General features: G+C 41.8%; 1 protein-coding gene across 3 annotated transcripts in view; it reads left to right on the plus strand.

The window, feature by feature from the left end:
- LOC115226031 (probable ATP-dependent DNA helicase HFM1) overlaps positions 1 to 14,931 on the plus strand; it is a 98,592-nt gene extending 83,661 nt beyond the window's left edge. For 2 of the 3 annotated variants that reach the window (XM_036514860.1, XM_036514862.1), the window contains 5 exons: positions 1,551 to 1,773; positions 4,728 to 4,782; positions 9,096 to 9,836; positions 13,182 to 13,301; positions 14,805 to 14,931. In XM_036514860.1, the coding sequence (XP_036370753.1) occupies positions 1,551 to 1,773; positions 4,728 to 4,782; positions 9,096 to 9,836; positions 13,182 to 13,301; positions 14,805 to 14,862 (1,197 nt within the window). In that variant the 3' untranslated portion in view covers positions 14,863 to 14,931. The remainder of the gene's footprint in view (positions 1 to 1,550; positions 1,774 to 4,727; positions 4,783 to 9,095; positions 9,837 to 13,181; positions 13,302 to 14,804) is intronic. The other variant, XM_036514861.1, reaches the window with a different exon arrangement.
- Positions 14,932 to 15,793: the final 862 nt, after the last annotated feature.

Below are 15,793 nucleotides of genomic sequence, written 5' to 3' on the forward strand. Positions count from 1 at the left end.
GTACACATTTTCATCTATCTGTTAGAATTATCTATTCTGTGCCGTATGAATATGTCCCTCGTTTAAGAAAAAGATTGGGTTTATTTACATTTGTGAAGAAAAAAAGATACCCTTACCTCCACCCCTAACCCTAACTCTAAAACAGATTGAAATGCAATAGATCGATTCTAGGGTCATAATAATTATGGGTGACAATTTCATATGACACCACTAGAAAAAAACTGCCGTTCAAACCGAAAAGATCCGAAAAATCAAACGTTTCAACTTTGTGTTAGTATATGTATGTGTGTGTGTGTGTGTGTGTGTACAAGGGAAGTATGTGAATGTTTGTATGTGTGAACCAGTGTTCTTTCAGTAATAAATGATGATCGATGTCACATCTCAAAAGACAATCACTAGATAACATTGACAAGTGTATTAATTTGATTTACTATCCATATTCTATCTGTCTTGTTAATAATAATTATTAGTCACACACATACACACACACCTACACAAACATATACAAACTCATTAGAGAAAATAATTATTACCTGAATGTATCAAGAATATGAAACGACTCCAGGTGAAAGGTATATTATAAATCACCGTGACCGACCAGGCCATCAGATGTTGTTGCACATCGCTGGTCACAATGCGCTTCGCATTGTTTTAGCCTTCAAATGACACCACCCCGCTGGCTAAGCGAGCAGGTCAACAGAAGAAAGAGTGAGAGAAAGTTGTGGCGAAAGAGTACAGCAGGGATCGCCACCACCCCCTGCAGGAGCCTCGTGGAGCTTTAGGTGTTTTCGCTCAATAAACACTCACAACGCCTGGTCTGGGAATCGAAACCGCGATCCTACGACCGCGAGTCCGCTGCCCTAACCACTAGGCCATTGCGCCTCCACATATTATAAATACACATCTTAATTTAACAGCTTATACATGTCCCTAATTTATTTATATTAAGAAATTTTTACTACCATCATAATAGGCGCAGGAGTGTCTGTGTGGTAAGTAGCTTGCTTACCAACCACATGGTTCCGGGTTCAGTCCCACTGCGTGGCATCTTGGGCAAGTGTCTTCTGCTATAGCCCCGGGCCGACCAATGCCTTGTGAGTGGATTTGGTAGACAGAAACTGAAAGAAGCCCGTCGTATATATATATATATGTATATATATATATATGTGTGTGTATATGTTTGTGTGTCTGTGTTTGTCCCCCTAGCATTGCTTGACAACCGATGCTGGTGTGTTTATGTCCCCGTCATTTAGCAGTTCGGCAAAAAGAGACCGATAGAATAAGTACTGGGCTTACAAAGAATAAGTCCCGGGGTCGATTTGCTCGACTAAAGGCGGTGCTCCAGCATGGCCGCAGTCAAATGACTCAAACAAGTAAAAGAGTAAAAGAGAGTATCACCATTCACCATGACGATGACTACTACTACTAACACCACCATCATCACCACCACTTCCACTAACATTCAGATTGATAAACACCACTGCTATTGCCACTACCATTCAGACTCACTGCCACTGTTTTGCACTCCACACTCAAACATTGTTATTCAGCCATCAGATGAGAAACACTCAGTACTCAGCCTACAGCAGTTTGCCTTCAGCTCCAAGGCGAAGCTACCAGCCCTGACTCCTAACAGAACTGACCCCAGTTACACAGACATACCCGACCCTGTCACTGAGCCCCACTATAATATGGAGAGTGAACCCTGCAGGAATAATTGGCAACAGCTTGAGATGTACAAGAGCACCCGAGAAAAGTTTCTGAACTGCCAAGGTAAGTGGGGACACAGTGTAAGGCGGTGAGCTGGCAGACACGTTAGCGTGCCGGGCGAAATGCTTAGCGGTATTTTATCTGCCGTTACGTTGTGAGTTCAAATTCTGCCGAGGTCGACTTTGCCTTTCATCCTTTCGGGGTCGATAAATTAAGTACCAGTTATGTAATCGACTTAATACCTATGTCTGTCCTTGTTTGTCCCCTCTGTGTTTAGCCCCTTGTGGGTAATAAAGAAATATGTATGAGTGTGTGTTTATCTGTTTCACTAGTTTCAGCCATTGGTCACAGGTCATGCTGGAGCACCACTACCTTATAGAGTGTTGTTAATTATAGCTCTCCTCTTTCTGAACTTCGCTGTGTAAACAGTTTTATAGATTACTAGATGGATTTACTCGTGACCCATTGGGTTACTTCTTCTTCTTACAGCATCCTCCCGGGGTGGGTTGAGCTGGCTTCATTCATCCTCAATGCTGCATCTCTCACAAATGCCGACCCGGCCTGGCGATTCAAGGCTAACAACCGCGTCATCTCCAACCACTCCTTATTCCAGCAGCGAACGCCGTAGATATGGGGGCCTAGGTTGGGTTCCAGATCAGCCTTGACCATCATCAGCCAGGTTTTTCGTTGTCCACCACATCGCTTTCGCCAACCCTGAAGGGGAGCTGGGGCAATTGCTTCGTAGGTTGGGTTCCAGATCAGCCTTGACCGTCATCAGCCAGGTTTTTCGTTGTCCACTACGACGCTTTCGCCAACCCTAAAGGGGAGCTGGGGCAATTGCTTCGTAGGTTGGGTTCCAGATCAGCCTCGACTGTCATCAGCCAGGTTAATCGTTGTCCACTACGACGCTTTCGCCAACCCTGAAGGGGAGCTGGGGCAATTGCTTCGTAGGTTGGGTTCCAGATCAGCCTTGATCGTCATCAGCCAGGTTTTTCGTTATCCACTACGACGCTTTCGCCAACCCTGAAGGGGAGCTGGGGCAATTGCTTCGTGGGTTGGGTTCCAGATCAGCCTTGACTGTCATCAGCCAGGTTTTTCGTTGTCCACTACTACGCTTTTGCCAACCCTGAAGGGGAGCTGGGGCAATTGCTTCGTGGGTTGGGTTCCAGATCAGCCTTGACTGTCATCAGCCAGGTTTTTCGTTGTCCACTACGACGCTTTCGCCAACCCTGAGGGGGAGCTGGGGCAATTGCTTCGTGGGTTGGGTTCCAGATCAGCCTTGACCGTCATCAGCCAGGTTTTTCGTTGTCCACCACATCGCTTTCGCCAACCCTGAAGGGGAGCTGGGGCAATTGCTTCGTAGGTTGGGTTCCAGATCAGCCTCGACTGTCATCAGCCAGGTTTTTCGTTGTCCGCCACATCGCTTTCGCCAACCCTGAAGGGGAGCTGGGGCAATTGCTTCATAGGTTGGGTTCCAGATCAGCCTCGACTGTCATCAGCCAGGTTTTTCGTTGTCCACCACATCGCTTTCACCAACCCTGAAAGGGAGCTGGGGCAATTGCTTCATAGGTTGGGTTCCAGATCAGCCTCGACTGTCATCAGCCAGGTTTTTCGTTGTCCACCACATCAGCCAGGTTTTTCGTTGAAGGGGAGCTGGGGCAATTGCTTCGTAGATGAATTCTTCTGGTTGACGACGGAGGGCATGACCCAGCCAACGCAGACATCTCGTTAGGATGACTTGTCGGAGGGAGGTGATTCTGCACAGGTGTTGCACCGAATTGTTGGGTTACAGTCACTCCAAGTTGAAAATGATGTCAATGTGTGGTGGTAAAGGGAAAAATAGTATTTTATTTAAAATAATAATCTTTATTGTCTTAATCAAAGAGCAGAAAAACAGACAGTCCTTTCTGTATGTGTATTTCAAACTCCATGTTATACCAAGTGCTAGTAAGGCGAGGCTGGCAACGATCACACTCGAATGGTGGCTTTTATGTGCCACTGGCACGGAAGCCGGTTAGCCGCTCTATCAACGATCACGCTCGTATGGTGCTCGTGCCTGTCATCGAATTTCACTTTGATTTTGATTATATATATATTATATATATATATAATATATATATATATATATTATATTAATTAGAGATAAAACCACTATTAGGCAAATCAAACAATGAAAAACTTAAGCCAATACATAAAATTAATTAATTTATATTATTTTAAATATATATCAAAATTATTAAAAGTTTAATAAAAGATAATGAGTAAAACACTACGATCGTTTCATGGCTGTCCAATTCGTAATAATTCGAGTTATGGTTACAGTCAATCTTCAGGTAATTGAAATATTTATCTTAGCGATATATATATTTATCACGTGATATATATATATATAATATATATATATATATATATATATACACATCACGTGACCGACCAGACCATCAGATGTTGTTACACATCGCTGGTCACAATGCGTTCGCATTGTTTTAGCCTTCGAATGATGCCACCCCACTGGCTAAGCGAGCAGGCCAACAGAAGAGTGGTGAAAGAGTACAGCAGGGATCACCACCATCCCCTGCTGGAACCCCGTGGAGCTTATAGGTGTTTTCACTCAATAAACACACACAACGCCCGGTCTGGGAATCGAAACCGCGATCCTGCGACCGCGAGTCCGCTGCCCTAACCACTAGGCCATTGCGCCTCCACATACATACATATATATATATATATATATATGCAGAGAGACGGACAGACAGACAAATAAACAGATAGATAAGTAGAAGGTAGATAGACAGACAGACAGACAGACTGAGAGAAAGAAAGAGATTCTGTCGTAGTTCTTTATGAGGACATTTGGCAAACAATAGTCTTCTGGTTTGAGTCTTCTCAGAAAAAATGTTCTTCTGTCATTGCCTCACATTTGTGATTATAATCTCGTACATAATGTACAATAAAATGTCTGCTGTTAATTTATTAATTGGTGTTGATTAACTTTCTTTTATTTTTGTTATTTGCAGATGAAAATATTCATTCTGCCGCAAATGAAGAAACACGAAATGACTTTCACTATGGGTGAGTGTTCTTGTGTGTGTGTGTGTGTGAGTGTACAGGTTGGGCTAAAATTTATACACCAGAACATTTGACAATTTATTATACACTAGCACTATGACCTGGCAACGCCGGGTCATACTGCTAGTGCATGCATACACAGCTGCGTGCGTACTGTCCAAATCTCCGATCAATCATATACAGCTAGCTGGCATTCAATTGGCGTATCAAGTTTCGGGCATTTTGATTGGGTTTTGGATAGAAAATTCACAAAAAAGTCACTTCTATTGATTTTTTAATAGCTTTGTTGGGTGACTGGGGAAATGTAAAGATGTGCACGACCACCCTTGGACAGTTTTCAATGACCATAGAAAGTGCGAGCTCTCTAACTGAAAAATTGTGGATTTGTATAAAGGACACACACACACACACAGACATTTTGCCGTTTATATATATACTAGCAGTATCGCCCGGCGTTGCTCGGGTTGGTAAGGGAAATAACTATATAAGCATTTTTAGAGAGTTATAGCCAAAAAATAGCAAAAAATGCATTAAAAATGGAAAAAATATGATGGTAAATTTTTTTAAAAATCGTTGACTCATCGTAGACATTTTTAGAGAGTTACTTCCCTTATATAATAGCGAAAAAAAAATGCATTAAAATGGAAAAAAAACGATGGTAAATTTTTTTTAAATCGTAGACTCATGTAGACGCTTTCTTAGCCATTTCTGTTTTGGTGTCTTCAAGCCATGAAGTCGTTGTTGTTCTAAAAGAACACTGGTCTCCTTGACAACGCATTACGACGTTGATTTCCTTACACTCCCTTCCCCACAGGTGCAGGTGTGAGCGTGGACGCCAACTCCGCCGCCATCGACACACGAAAAATTATGCATTAAAATGGAAATAAAAAATGATGTTAAATTATTTTAAAATCGTAGACTCATCGTAGACGCGCGCTAATATTCAGACGGGCTCGATATGAATCACGACTATAAGCTACCCGAATTTGGTTAAACTGTACCACAAAATGTGGGAGTAGTTAGGAATCTAATCGAAGGGGACAGACACTCACACAACTACAGTTTTATATATAAGATATACATAGCGCAGTAGTGGTAGATATGACAGAGAAAAGAAAAGCATACATTCACTCTCTGCATGCAATTAGACTCGGAAAGTTCGTGAGGGAGGACCCATTGACCCAATTTGCTGACTTTTCCGATAGCACACAGGTGTCAATGAATGGTTGAATGACCAAATCCAAGCTTCTCTGCTAGTTCCTCAACAGTTACGATGATATTTTGTTCCACCAGGGTTTTCAGGATGTCCTTGTCGAGTTCTACAGATCTTTCAGGATGAGGCTCGTCTTCTAGGCTGTAGTTTATGGCTCGGGATTTCTGGAACCACCATTGACACTGCCTTACGCTTATTGTCCAATCCCCATATACTGCATTAATATTTCTTGTACTTTGCACACATTTATATTCTGTTATTCTTTTATATGTTTCAGCCTTGAGGTTGTGGCCATGGTGGATCATGTGTGTGTGTGTGTGTGTGTGTGTGTGTCTATCTGTCTGTCTGTCTGTATGTATATATGTATATGTATGTGTGTGAACAATAATATTTTCAACAGATGTGTTGCAAATGTATCTGATTGTTCTCAAGCTTCAATACTGTGTGTGTGTATGTGTTGTGTGTATGTATGTATGTATGTGTGTATGTAGTGTATGTATGTATGTGTGTGTGTATGTATGGTGTGTGTTATGTGTGTGTGTATGTATGTATGTATGTATGTATGTATGTATGTATGTATGTATGTATGTATGTATGTATGAGTGTATGTTTACTTATACTAATTACTCTCTTCCAAGAACATTTTCACTCACTCTTAGCTCTTAGCTTCCCATACATTTTACTCATGTATCTATCAGCGTCATAGACAGAATACTTTCACTTTAGTCTTCCTCAAATCACTCTGTTGCTATTTACTTTCATTTTTCGTTGCCCACTGTGTGTGTGCGTTTGCGTGTGGTGTAAACCAGACTAAGAAAAGCATTTGACACACACACCAGAATGTGAGTTTTCTGTAAATTTTGCTTAATTGGAGTTTAAATTTTAAAAACTGGACCTGGCATGACGCGATGCATTGTACTCTCAAAAATGCTAGGTAAATTGTAATTGAAGAAATCCTATATTGTAGATTTGTATAACTCCCAAAGGGAGGCAGATAAAATCTGCCTTTTATAATAAGAGATATAGAAGATAGCTGTTATGTGACAGCAGGGCATGCTAGAAATAGCAACCAAATATTTGGAGCCGAGATATGTTGAATGCACTCCAAAAACATTTTTATAATGGTATTCTCTTGGGGCAATCTTTCGTTTTAACTCTCAGAACTGTCATCTGGATCAGCTGGTTTTGTTTGTTAATTTCCCTAAAAATGTATTTATTTACTAGCACTATGACCTGGCATTGCCGGGTCATAGTGCTAGTGCATACATATACAGCTGTGTGCATGCGCACATACACGCGAGTACTGTCCAAATCTCCGACCAATCACATACAGCTAGCTGGCATTCAATTGGCGTATCAAGTTTCGGGCATTTTGATTGAGTTTTGGATAGAAAATTCACAAAAAAGTTACTTCTATTGATTTTTTAATGGCTTTGCGGGGTGACTGGGGAAATGTAAAGATGTGCACGACCACCCTTGGACGGTTTTGAATGACCATAGAAAGTGCGAGCCCTCTAACTGAAAAATTGTGGATTTGTATAAAGGACATGCACACACAGACATTTTGCCGTTTATATATAGAGAGATTTGTGGGGTGACTGGGGAAATGTAAAGATGTGCACGATCACCCTTGGGCGGTTTTAAATGACCATAGAAAGTGCAAGCCCTCTAACTGAAAAATTGTGGATTTGTATAAAGGACATGCACACACAGACATTTTGCCGTTTATATATAGAGATTTGCGGGGTGACTGGGGAAATGTAAAGATATGCACGCCCATCCTTGGATGGTTTTGAATGACCATAGAAAGTGCGAGCCCTCTAACTGAAAAATTGTGGATTTGTATAAAGGACACGCATGCAGACATTTTGCCATTTATATGTATAGAGATTTTGTTCATATGTAATATGTATATTTATCATTATTTTATTCAATTTTAGTAATGCCTAAAACAAGATCCCTCAAATGTGTAGAATTGATAGTATTAAGAGAGATAGATTTATGCCAGGTGTCGAGAGGTTAAAGTATGAAAGAGTGATAGGCACAGTTGTCTTGCTGTCGAGGGGATACATGTTTATCATCATCGTCGTCATTTAGCGTCCGCTTTCCATGCTAGCATGGGTTGGACAGTTCAACTGGGGTCTGGGAAGCCAGAAAGCTGCATCAGGCTCCAGTCTGATCTGGCAGTGTTTCTATGGCTGGATGCCCTTCCTAACACCAACCACTCCACGAGTGTAGTGGGTGCTTTTTACGTGCCACTCGCACAGGTGCCAGACGGAGCTGGCAAACGTCCACGAACGGATGGTGCTTTTACATGCCACCAGCACGGGGGCCAGGCGAGGCTGGCAACGGACACGAATGGATGGTGCTTTTACATGTCACCGGCACGGGGGCCAGGCGAGGCTGGCAACGGACACGAACGGATGGTGCTTTTACATGCCACCGGCACGGGGGCCAAGCGAGGCTGGCAACGGACACGAACGGATGGTGCTTTTTACATGCCACCGGCATGGGGGCCAGGCGAGGCCGGCAACGGCCACGATAGGATGGTTCGCTTAACCACAGCTGCAATTTCCACTGATGTTGATCGACCTCAATTTTGGTTCTGCTTTCTGATATCTGATTTGATTTGGTTTGATTTTGATTTTGACTGTCCTCACTGGTCTTGCCGGGTCTTCTCATGCACAGCATACTTCCATAGGTCTCGCTCTCTAGTTTATGCAGGTAATAATAATAACAATAATAATAATAACAGATTAGGTGCTAGAGCTTAATAACTGGTACTTATTTTATCAACCCCGAAAGGATGAAAGGCAAAGTTGACCTCGGTGGAATTTGAACTCAGAATGGAGCAACAGGCGAAATACTGCTAAGCATTTTGTCTAGCATGCTAACGACTCTGCCAGATCACCACCATAATGATAATAATGGTTTCAAATTTTGCCACAAGAACAGCCATTTTGGGGGAGGAGGAGGATGATGATGATGATGATGATTTGATGATGATGAGGATGATGATTTGATGATGATGATTTGATTTTGATGATGATGATTTGATGTTAATGATACTTTTATTTTTCTCTCTCCCTGTATCTGTACACAGCAGGGACATCAACAATACAGAAGAACTGTGTGGGAACTTTCTCTTGGAACTTTCTCCATTACTTCCAGAATGTGATTCAGGATGTAAGCAGCAACTGGTGGTAGGTGGCATTCACTTCTCTCAGAACACTCTTGACTCACTTCCTTTAATGACCTACTCACCATATCCCAGTGACAATTCTGTCTCTGACGAGGAATTAGCCGATCTCCACCTCCCTGTTTCCTCCCAGCCTCTGTTGCAGCCATCCTTACGGCTCTCTCCTCAGTTACCTCACACCAATCAAACGGATCCGGGTGTGGATCCCGACTTGGAATCAGGTTCTGAAGCAGATCCTGTAAATAGGGGCCTGTTTTTGTCCAAGGAAGACAACTACTCCCAAGAATATCCTCCACTTTCTCTTCATTGTCAGCCTCCACAGCAGCAACAGAAGCGTTTGCAGCAGTGGTGGAACACCTCCGAGCAGGAAGAGCCTGCTGTATGTGTACAAGAAAACAAATCCTTTAGTTGTAACTATCAAGATCAGCTGCAGCGACAAAAGCGGTGCGACATCCCGAAGCTAAAGGGAACAACTGTATGCATACAAAAGTATAAATCATCTGGTCATAATTATCAGCAGCAGCAGCAAAAACAGCAACAGCAGTGGCAATGGTGGAACACCCTTGGGCAGGAGGAGCAAACTGCACATGTCAGAATGAATAAATCCCTTGAATTTCCTCATCAAGATCTATGTGATATATACAGGTAGGTGAAGTTTTACCTGTCCACCATCTGTCCCTTTTGATGTTAATACATGTCTTTCTAGTGAAGGCGCATGGCTCAGTGGTTAGAGCGTTGGGCTTACGATCGTGAGGTTGTGAGTTCGAATCCTGGACCGGGCTGCGTGTTGTGTTCTTGAGCAAGACACTTTATTTCACGTTGCTCCAGTTCACTGAGCTGTAGAAATGAGTTGTGACGTCACAGGTGCCGAACTATATCGGCCCCTTTACCTTTCCCTTGGATACCATCGATGGCGCGGAGAGGAGGAACCTTGCCTGGACTTGTAAATTTCTAGATGCAATCCCATGGTCAGTCATGACCAAAGGGGAGGCACATGGCTCAGTGGTTAATGCATTGAGCTTACGATCATGAGGTTGTGAGCTCGAATCCTGGACCGGGCTGCGTGTTGTGTTCTTGAGCAAGACACTTTATTTCATGTTGCTTCAGTTCACTCAGCTGTAGAAATGAGTTGTGACATCACAGGTGCCGAGCTGTATCGGCCCCTTTGCCTTTCCCTTGGATGACATCGGTGGCGCGGAGAGGGGAGTCGGTATGCATGGGCGACTGCTGGTCTTCCATAAACAACCTTGCCCAGACTTGTGCCTGGGAGGGTAACTTTCTAGGTGCAATCCCATGGTCAGTCATGACCGAAGGTGGTCTCAACATGTCTTTCTGTCCACTAGACATCCTTCTCTCTACCCATATAAATCTGTTCATCAGTCTATTCATCTCTATCCATTTCTCTGTCCACCTTTCAGCCTATCTTGCTGTCCTTTCTCAATGTCTTTGCTCAGTGGCTTGCTCTGTCTCACTGACCATTATTACTGTCCATCTTTCTGTCTACATCTTTATCTTTCTGGTCTGTCTCTCTGTCTATCATGCGTTACTCAAGAAACAGGAAGAGAGAGTGAGAGAAAGTTGGGGGTGAAAGAGTACAGCAGGGATCGCCACCACCTCCTGCCGGAGCCTCGTGGAGCTTTTAGGTGTTTTCGCTCAATAAACACACACAACGCCCAGTCTGGGAATCGAAACCGCCATATGTCGCTCTCAATCTCTCCCTATATTTATGCCCTATTTCTGTCTACTTCCCTGTCCATCTCTCTATACACCACCTTATCCGTTTCTATGTCCATCTTTTTCTTCCTCTCTCTCACTATCACTGTCCATCAACTCTCTATCCACTTCTGTCCACCTCTTTGTCTATCTCTCTGCCCGTTTTGCCGTCCATTTTTCACTATATCTCTCTTCACTATCTTTGTTAATCTTTCTATCTCTCTGTCCACCTCTCTCTCTCTCCATCTTTCTGTCCACACTCTCTATCCCTTCTTTGTCCACTTCTCTGCTCATCTTACTGTTCATCTTTTTATCTCTTTCTTCTAGCTGTCTCCTTTTCTGTTCCCCTGACTTCCTATTTTGCTGTCCATAATTACGTCTACCATCTCAGTCTACCTCTCTCTTTATCTTTGTCCATCTCTTTACCCTTCTTGCTCTCCATCTTTATATCCTTATCCACTGTTTCTATCTATCTCTCCGGATATGCCATTCTATCCATCTCACTTTTTACCTCTCTCACTATTTCTGTCTGACTTATTGCATTTGACCGTGGTCACTGCCACATCGATATTCTTCCCTGTGTTTGCGAAAGCTCTGTATCTCTGCCGTAAGGCTTCATTTCCACACACACCAGCTGAATTCAATTCGTCCCCAGTCGAAAGACACCTGTTGTTGTGTCCTGTTATTATTATTATTATTTTTATTGTATTTTGTATTTATATTTGTGTAACATCATCTGTTTTTCCGTCCTTGTTTTCGTATACATTCGATGCTTTCTTCCGAGGAATCTAAAGCTCTTAGCTTAGTTTTTCCTCGGGGCTGGCCAGATTGGAGCAATCTCAAGATTAATCAGCCGAAATTGCGAGGATGATCCAGTTCTTGACTGAAGATAGAAAGCTTCGAATGACCCGTCCTTGTTTTTTGTGAATCGTATATCTGGATGTTTTGTTGTCTCTTTTTGTATCACCTAGTTGTCCGGATGTTTTACGTTCTTGTCCCATTTTGTATTTTATATATAGCAGTGTACGTACACTTTGTTCTGTATATATATATATATTATATATATATATATATATATATATATATACTCTTTTACTCTTTTACTCTTTTCAGTCATTTGACTGCGGCCATGCTGGAGCACTGCCTTTAGTCGAGCAAATCGACCCCGGGATTTTATTCTTTGTAAGCCCAGTACTTATTCTATCGGTCTCTTTTGCCGAACCGCTAAGTGACGGGGACATAAACACACCAGCATCAGTTGTCAAGCAATGCTAGGGGGACAAACACAGACACACAAACATACACACACACACATATATATATATACGTATATATGACGGGCTTCTTTCAGTTTCCGTCTACCAAATCCCCTCACAAGGCTTTGGTCGGCCCGAGGCTATAGTAGAAGACACTTGCCCAAGATGCCACGCAGTGGGACTGAACCCGGAACCATGTGGTTGGTAAACAAGCTACTTACCACACAGCCACTCCTGCGCCTATATATATATATATATATATATATATGTATGTGTATGTGTATGTGTGTTCAGCCATTCTGATTCATTGTTCCGTTAGAATTGCATGCAAGGGCCTTATTCTTGCTGCTTAGAGAATGGTTCCTTTGTCGGTGTCTCAATTTGTGATTCTCAGGATCCTTCTGATACACCGCTGATGAAATACATTGAGTTGGTGAGTGATTTTTGCTGTCATCTTCCAAATTTCAGCTGCATAGAAGCAGCATGATTATTTTGTACAGCTCTGGACATGACGTAGTACCTTCAAAGAAGACCAACACAGACTGACCACCACTTGGGAAGAAGCATACTAGTTGGCCAGAGATAGAGATAATTGGTGACCACTGACTACCTGATGTGCCATTTAAAGGCACCAATGGACCTAAAAAGAATATATATCTATGTTCTTTGTTGTCCCATGTTGTCTAGTGGTTAGGATTCCTGGCTTTCACCCAGGCGGCCTGGGTTCGATTCCCGGCATGGGAACGTCTTTCTTTGCCAGCCTCGCCTGGCACCAGTGCAGGTGGCACGTAAAAAGCACCCACTACACTCACAGAGGGGTTGGCGTTAGGAAGGGCATCCAGCTGTAGAAACATTGCCAGATAAGACCGGAGCCTGGTGCAGCCTTCTGGCTTCCCAGATCCCCGGTCGAACCGTCCAACCCATGCTAGCATGGAGAACGGACGTTAAACGATGATGATGATGATGATGATGATGTTTGTATTACCCAACTGTTTTACTGAATATTACTCTCTTTCCCCAGCAGCAAGGAGGTGTCCCAGGACCGAATGATGGAAACAGAGTGCAAGCGAGGTGAAGCTCGATATAACATCAAGCACCAATGGATCAATTCTTTGACACCAGATTCTTCAAACAGACATTGGTACATGTTGTTGTTGTTGTTGCAATTGTTGGGATCTTTTCGGTTTGACCGGCAGTTTTTTTCTAGCGGTGTCATATGAAATTGTCACCCATAATTATGACCCTAGTATCAATCTATTGCATTTCAATCTGTTTTAGGGTTGGTTAGGGGTGGGGAGAAGGGTATCTTTTTTTTCTTCACAAATGTAAATAAACCCAATCTGTTTCTTAAACGTGGGACATATTCATATGGCACAGAATGTTTTTTTTACCTCAATAGACATCATTGATTGGTTGAAATTGCAGAAATTGAAGAAAAAAAAAACAACAAATATCTCACAAACCATAGAATTTTCTCAATAAAGCCAAGAGAAAAAGATGTTTTATAAACACATTCTACCAGAATACGAAGTTTAAAAGTGTTTAATTACCTAGAAATTATGTTAAAAACTGCCGTTCAAACCGAACAGATCCAAAGTAAAAACTAACTTCAATCCATGTGTGCATACACGCATAATAAACATGATTATATATTCTGTGTACACCAATAGATCATAAGGTAATCTTTTTATTGTCCTTTTGGGCACCCTGATGACTTTCCACCCAAGGTATTTTAAAATGCAAGATTATATATTTATGTTTTGAATTTTTAATTTTGGTTCATCATCATCATCATTTAACGTCCATTTTCCATGCTAGCATGGATTGGACGGTTCGACCAGGATCTGGGAAGCCAGAAGGCTGCACCAGGCCCCAGTCTGATCTGGCAGTGTTTCTACAGCTGGATGCCCTTCCTAACACCAACCACTCCATGAGTGTAGTGGGTGCTTTTTATGTGCAACCGGCACAGAAGCCAGTCAAGGCGGCGCTGGCATCGGCCACGTTCGGATGGTTTTTTTTTATGTAGGTGAATATACTCTTTTATTTGTTTGTCATTTGACTGCGGCCATGCTGGAGCACCGCCTTTTTTAATCGAGCAACTCAACCCCGGGACTTATTCTTTTGTAAGCCCAGTACTTATTCTATCGGTCTCTTTTGCCGAACCGCTAGGTAATGGGGACATAAACACACCAGCATCGGTTGTCATGCAATGCTAGGGGGACAATCACAGACACACAAACGCATATATATACTTATATACGACGGGCTTCTTTCAGTTTCCGTCTACCAAATCCACTCATGAGGCTATAGTAGAAGACACTTGCCCAAGGTGCCACGCAGTGGGACTGAACCCAGAACCATGTGGTTGGTAAACAAGCTACTTACCACACAGCCACTCCTACGCCTATATACATGTTAATTAATTAATTTGGGTCCATTATATATCTCCGTTTTCATACTTAATAATATTTGATATTTTTGATATTTTAAATAATACATTCATTGAAGAAATATCTTTTCAAAATACAATATATTCAACCAGTATACCTTGGATAAAAAATCCCTATAAGAGAGTTAAATACCCTTGTAGTGCCTATATATTTATATGAATGCATGTGTCTACATTTCTTTTCTATTTTGTTAGGTCACATCCAGAAGAGAACCAGAAAGCTCTGTATAGCATATTTGATGGAATCTTTTAGAGATCTTCCCAATAGCAACTGTTGTTCTGCAGGGTTGACTAGGTTTGTATTTATATAAACTGTGCAGAAAAATATCTTCCTGACTTCTGTCAATTCTTTGCATCAATCCATCAATTACTTTGTATTTGATCTTCTAGTACTACTGCTACCACAACCACTACTACTACTACTACTACTACACAGCCACCCCTGCGCCTTTACGATTAAACTTTACATATGTGCTGTTTTCATATTTTCCAGTGGTGTTCTCTATCATTTTAGCTTCATCCCACATTAGCACTTCGTCCAGTTTGCTAACCATTCTGCTAGCTCACAGCCTTTAACCCTTTCATTACTGTATTTATTTTGAGATTCTCTGTTTTTCTTTCAGTTATTTTTGATATAGCAAAGAATTTAGTAAAATAACTTAGTTATCATTCAGCTAGTGTTAGGAACATAAATTGTGACTAAGGTTTGGTGGAAGATTTTAATTCAAAACTTATGAAAACAAGACATTTGTACTCAGAGCCAGTTTCAGCCAGGTTGGTATCAAAAGGGTTAAGAATTGATTCTCTATTATATATCTTAACCCTTTTGTTACCATATTTCTTCTGTTGAGATGCTCTGTGTTTCTTTCAATTAATTTTAAATATAACAAAGAATTTAGTAAAATAACTTAGTTATCGTTAAGCTAGTGTTAGGAACATAAATTGTGACTAAGGTTTGATGGAAGATTCTAATTCAAAACTTATGAAAACAAGACATTTGTACTACAGAGCCAGAGGTGGTTTCAACCAGGTTGGTATCAAAAGGGTTAAGAATTGATTCTCTATTATATATCTTAACCCTTTTGTTACCATATTTCTTCTGTTGAGATGCTCTGTGTTTCTTTCAATTAATTTTAAATATAACAAAGAATTTAGTAAAATAACTTCGTTATCGTTAAGCTAGT

This window comes from Octopus sinensis, linkage group LG29 (genome assembly GCF_006345805.1).
Source record: "Octopus sinensis linkage group LG29, ASM634580v1, whole genome shotgun sequence".
Lineage (NCBI taxonomy): Eukaryota > Metazoa > Mollusca > Cephalopoda > Octopoda > Octopodidae > Octopus > Octopus sinensis.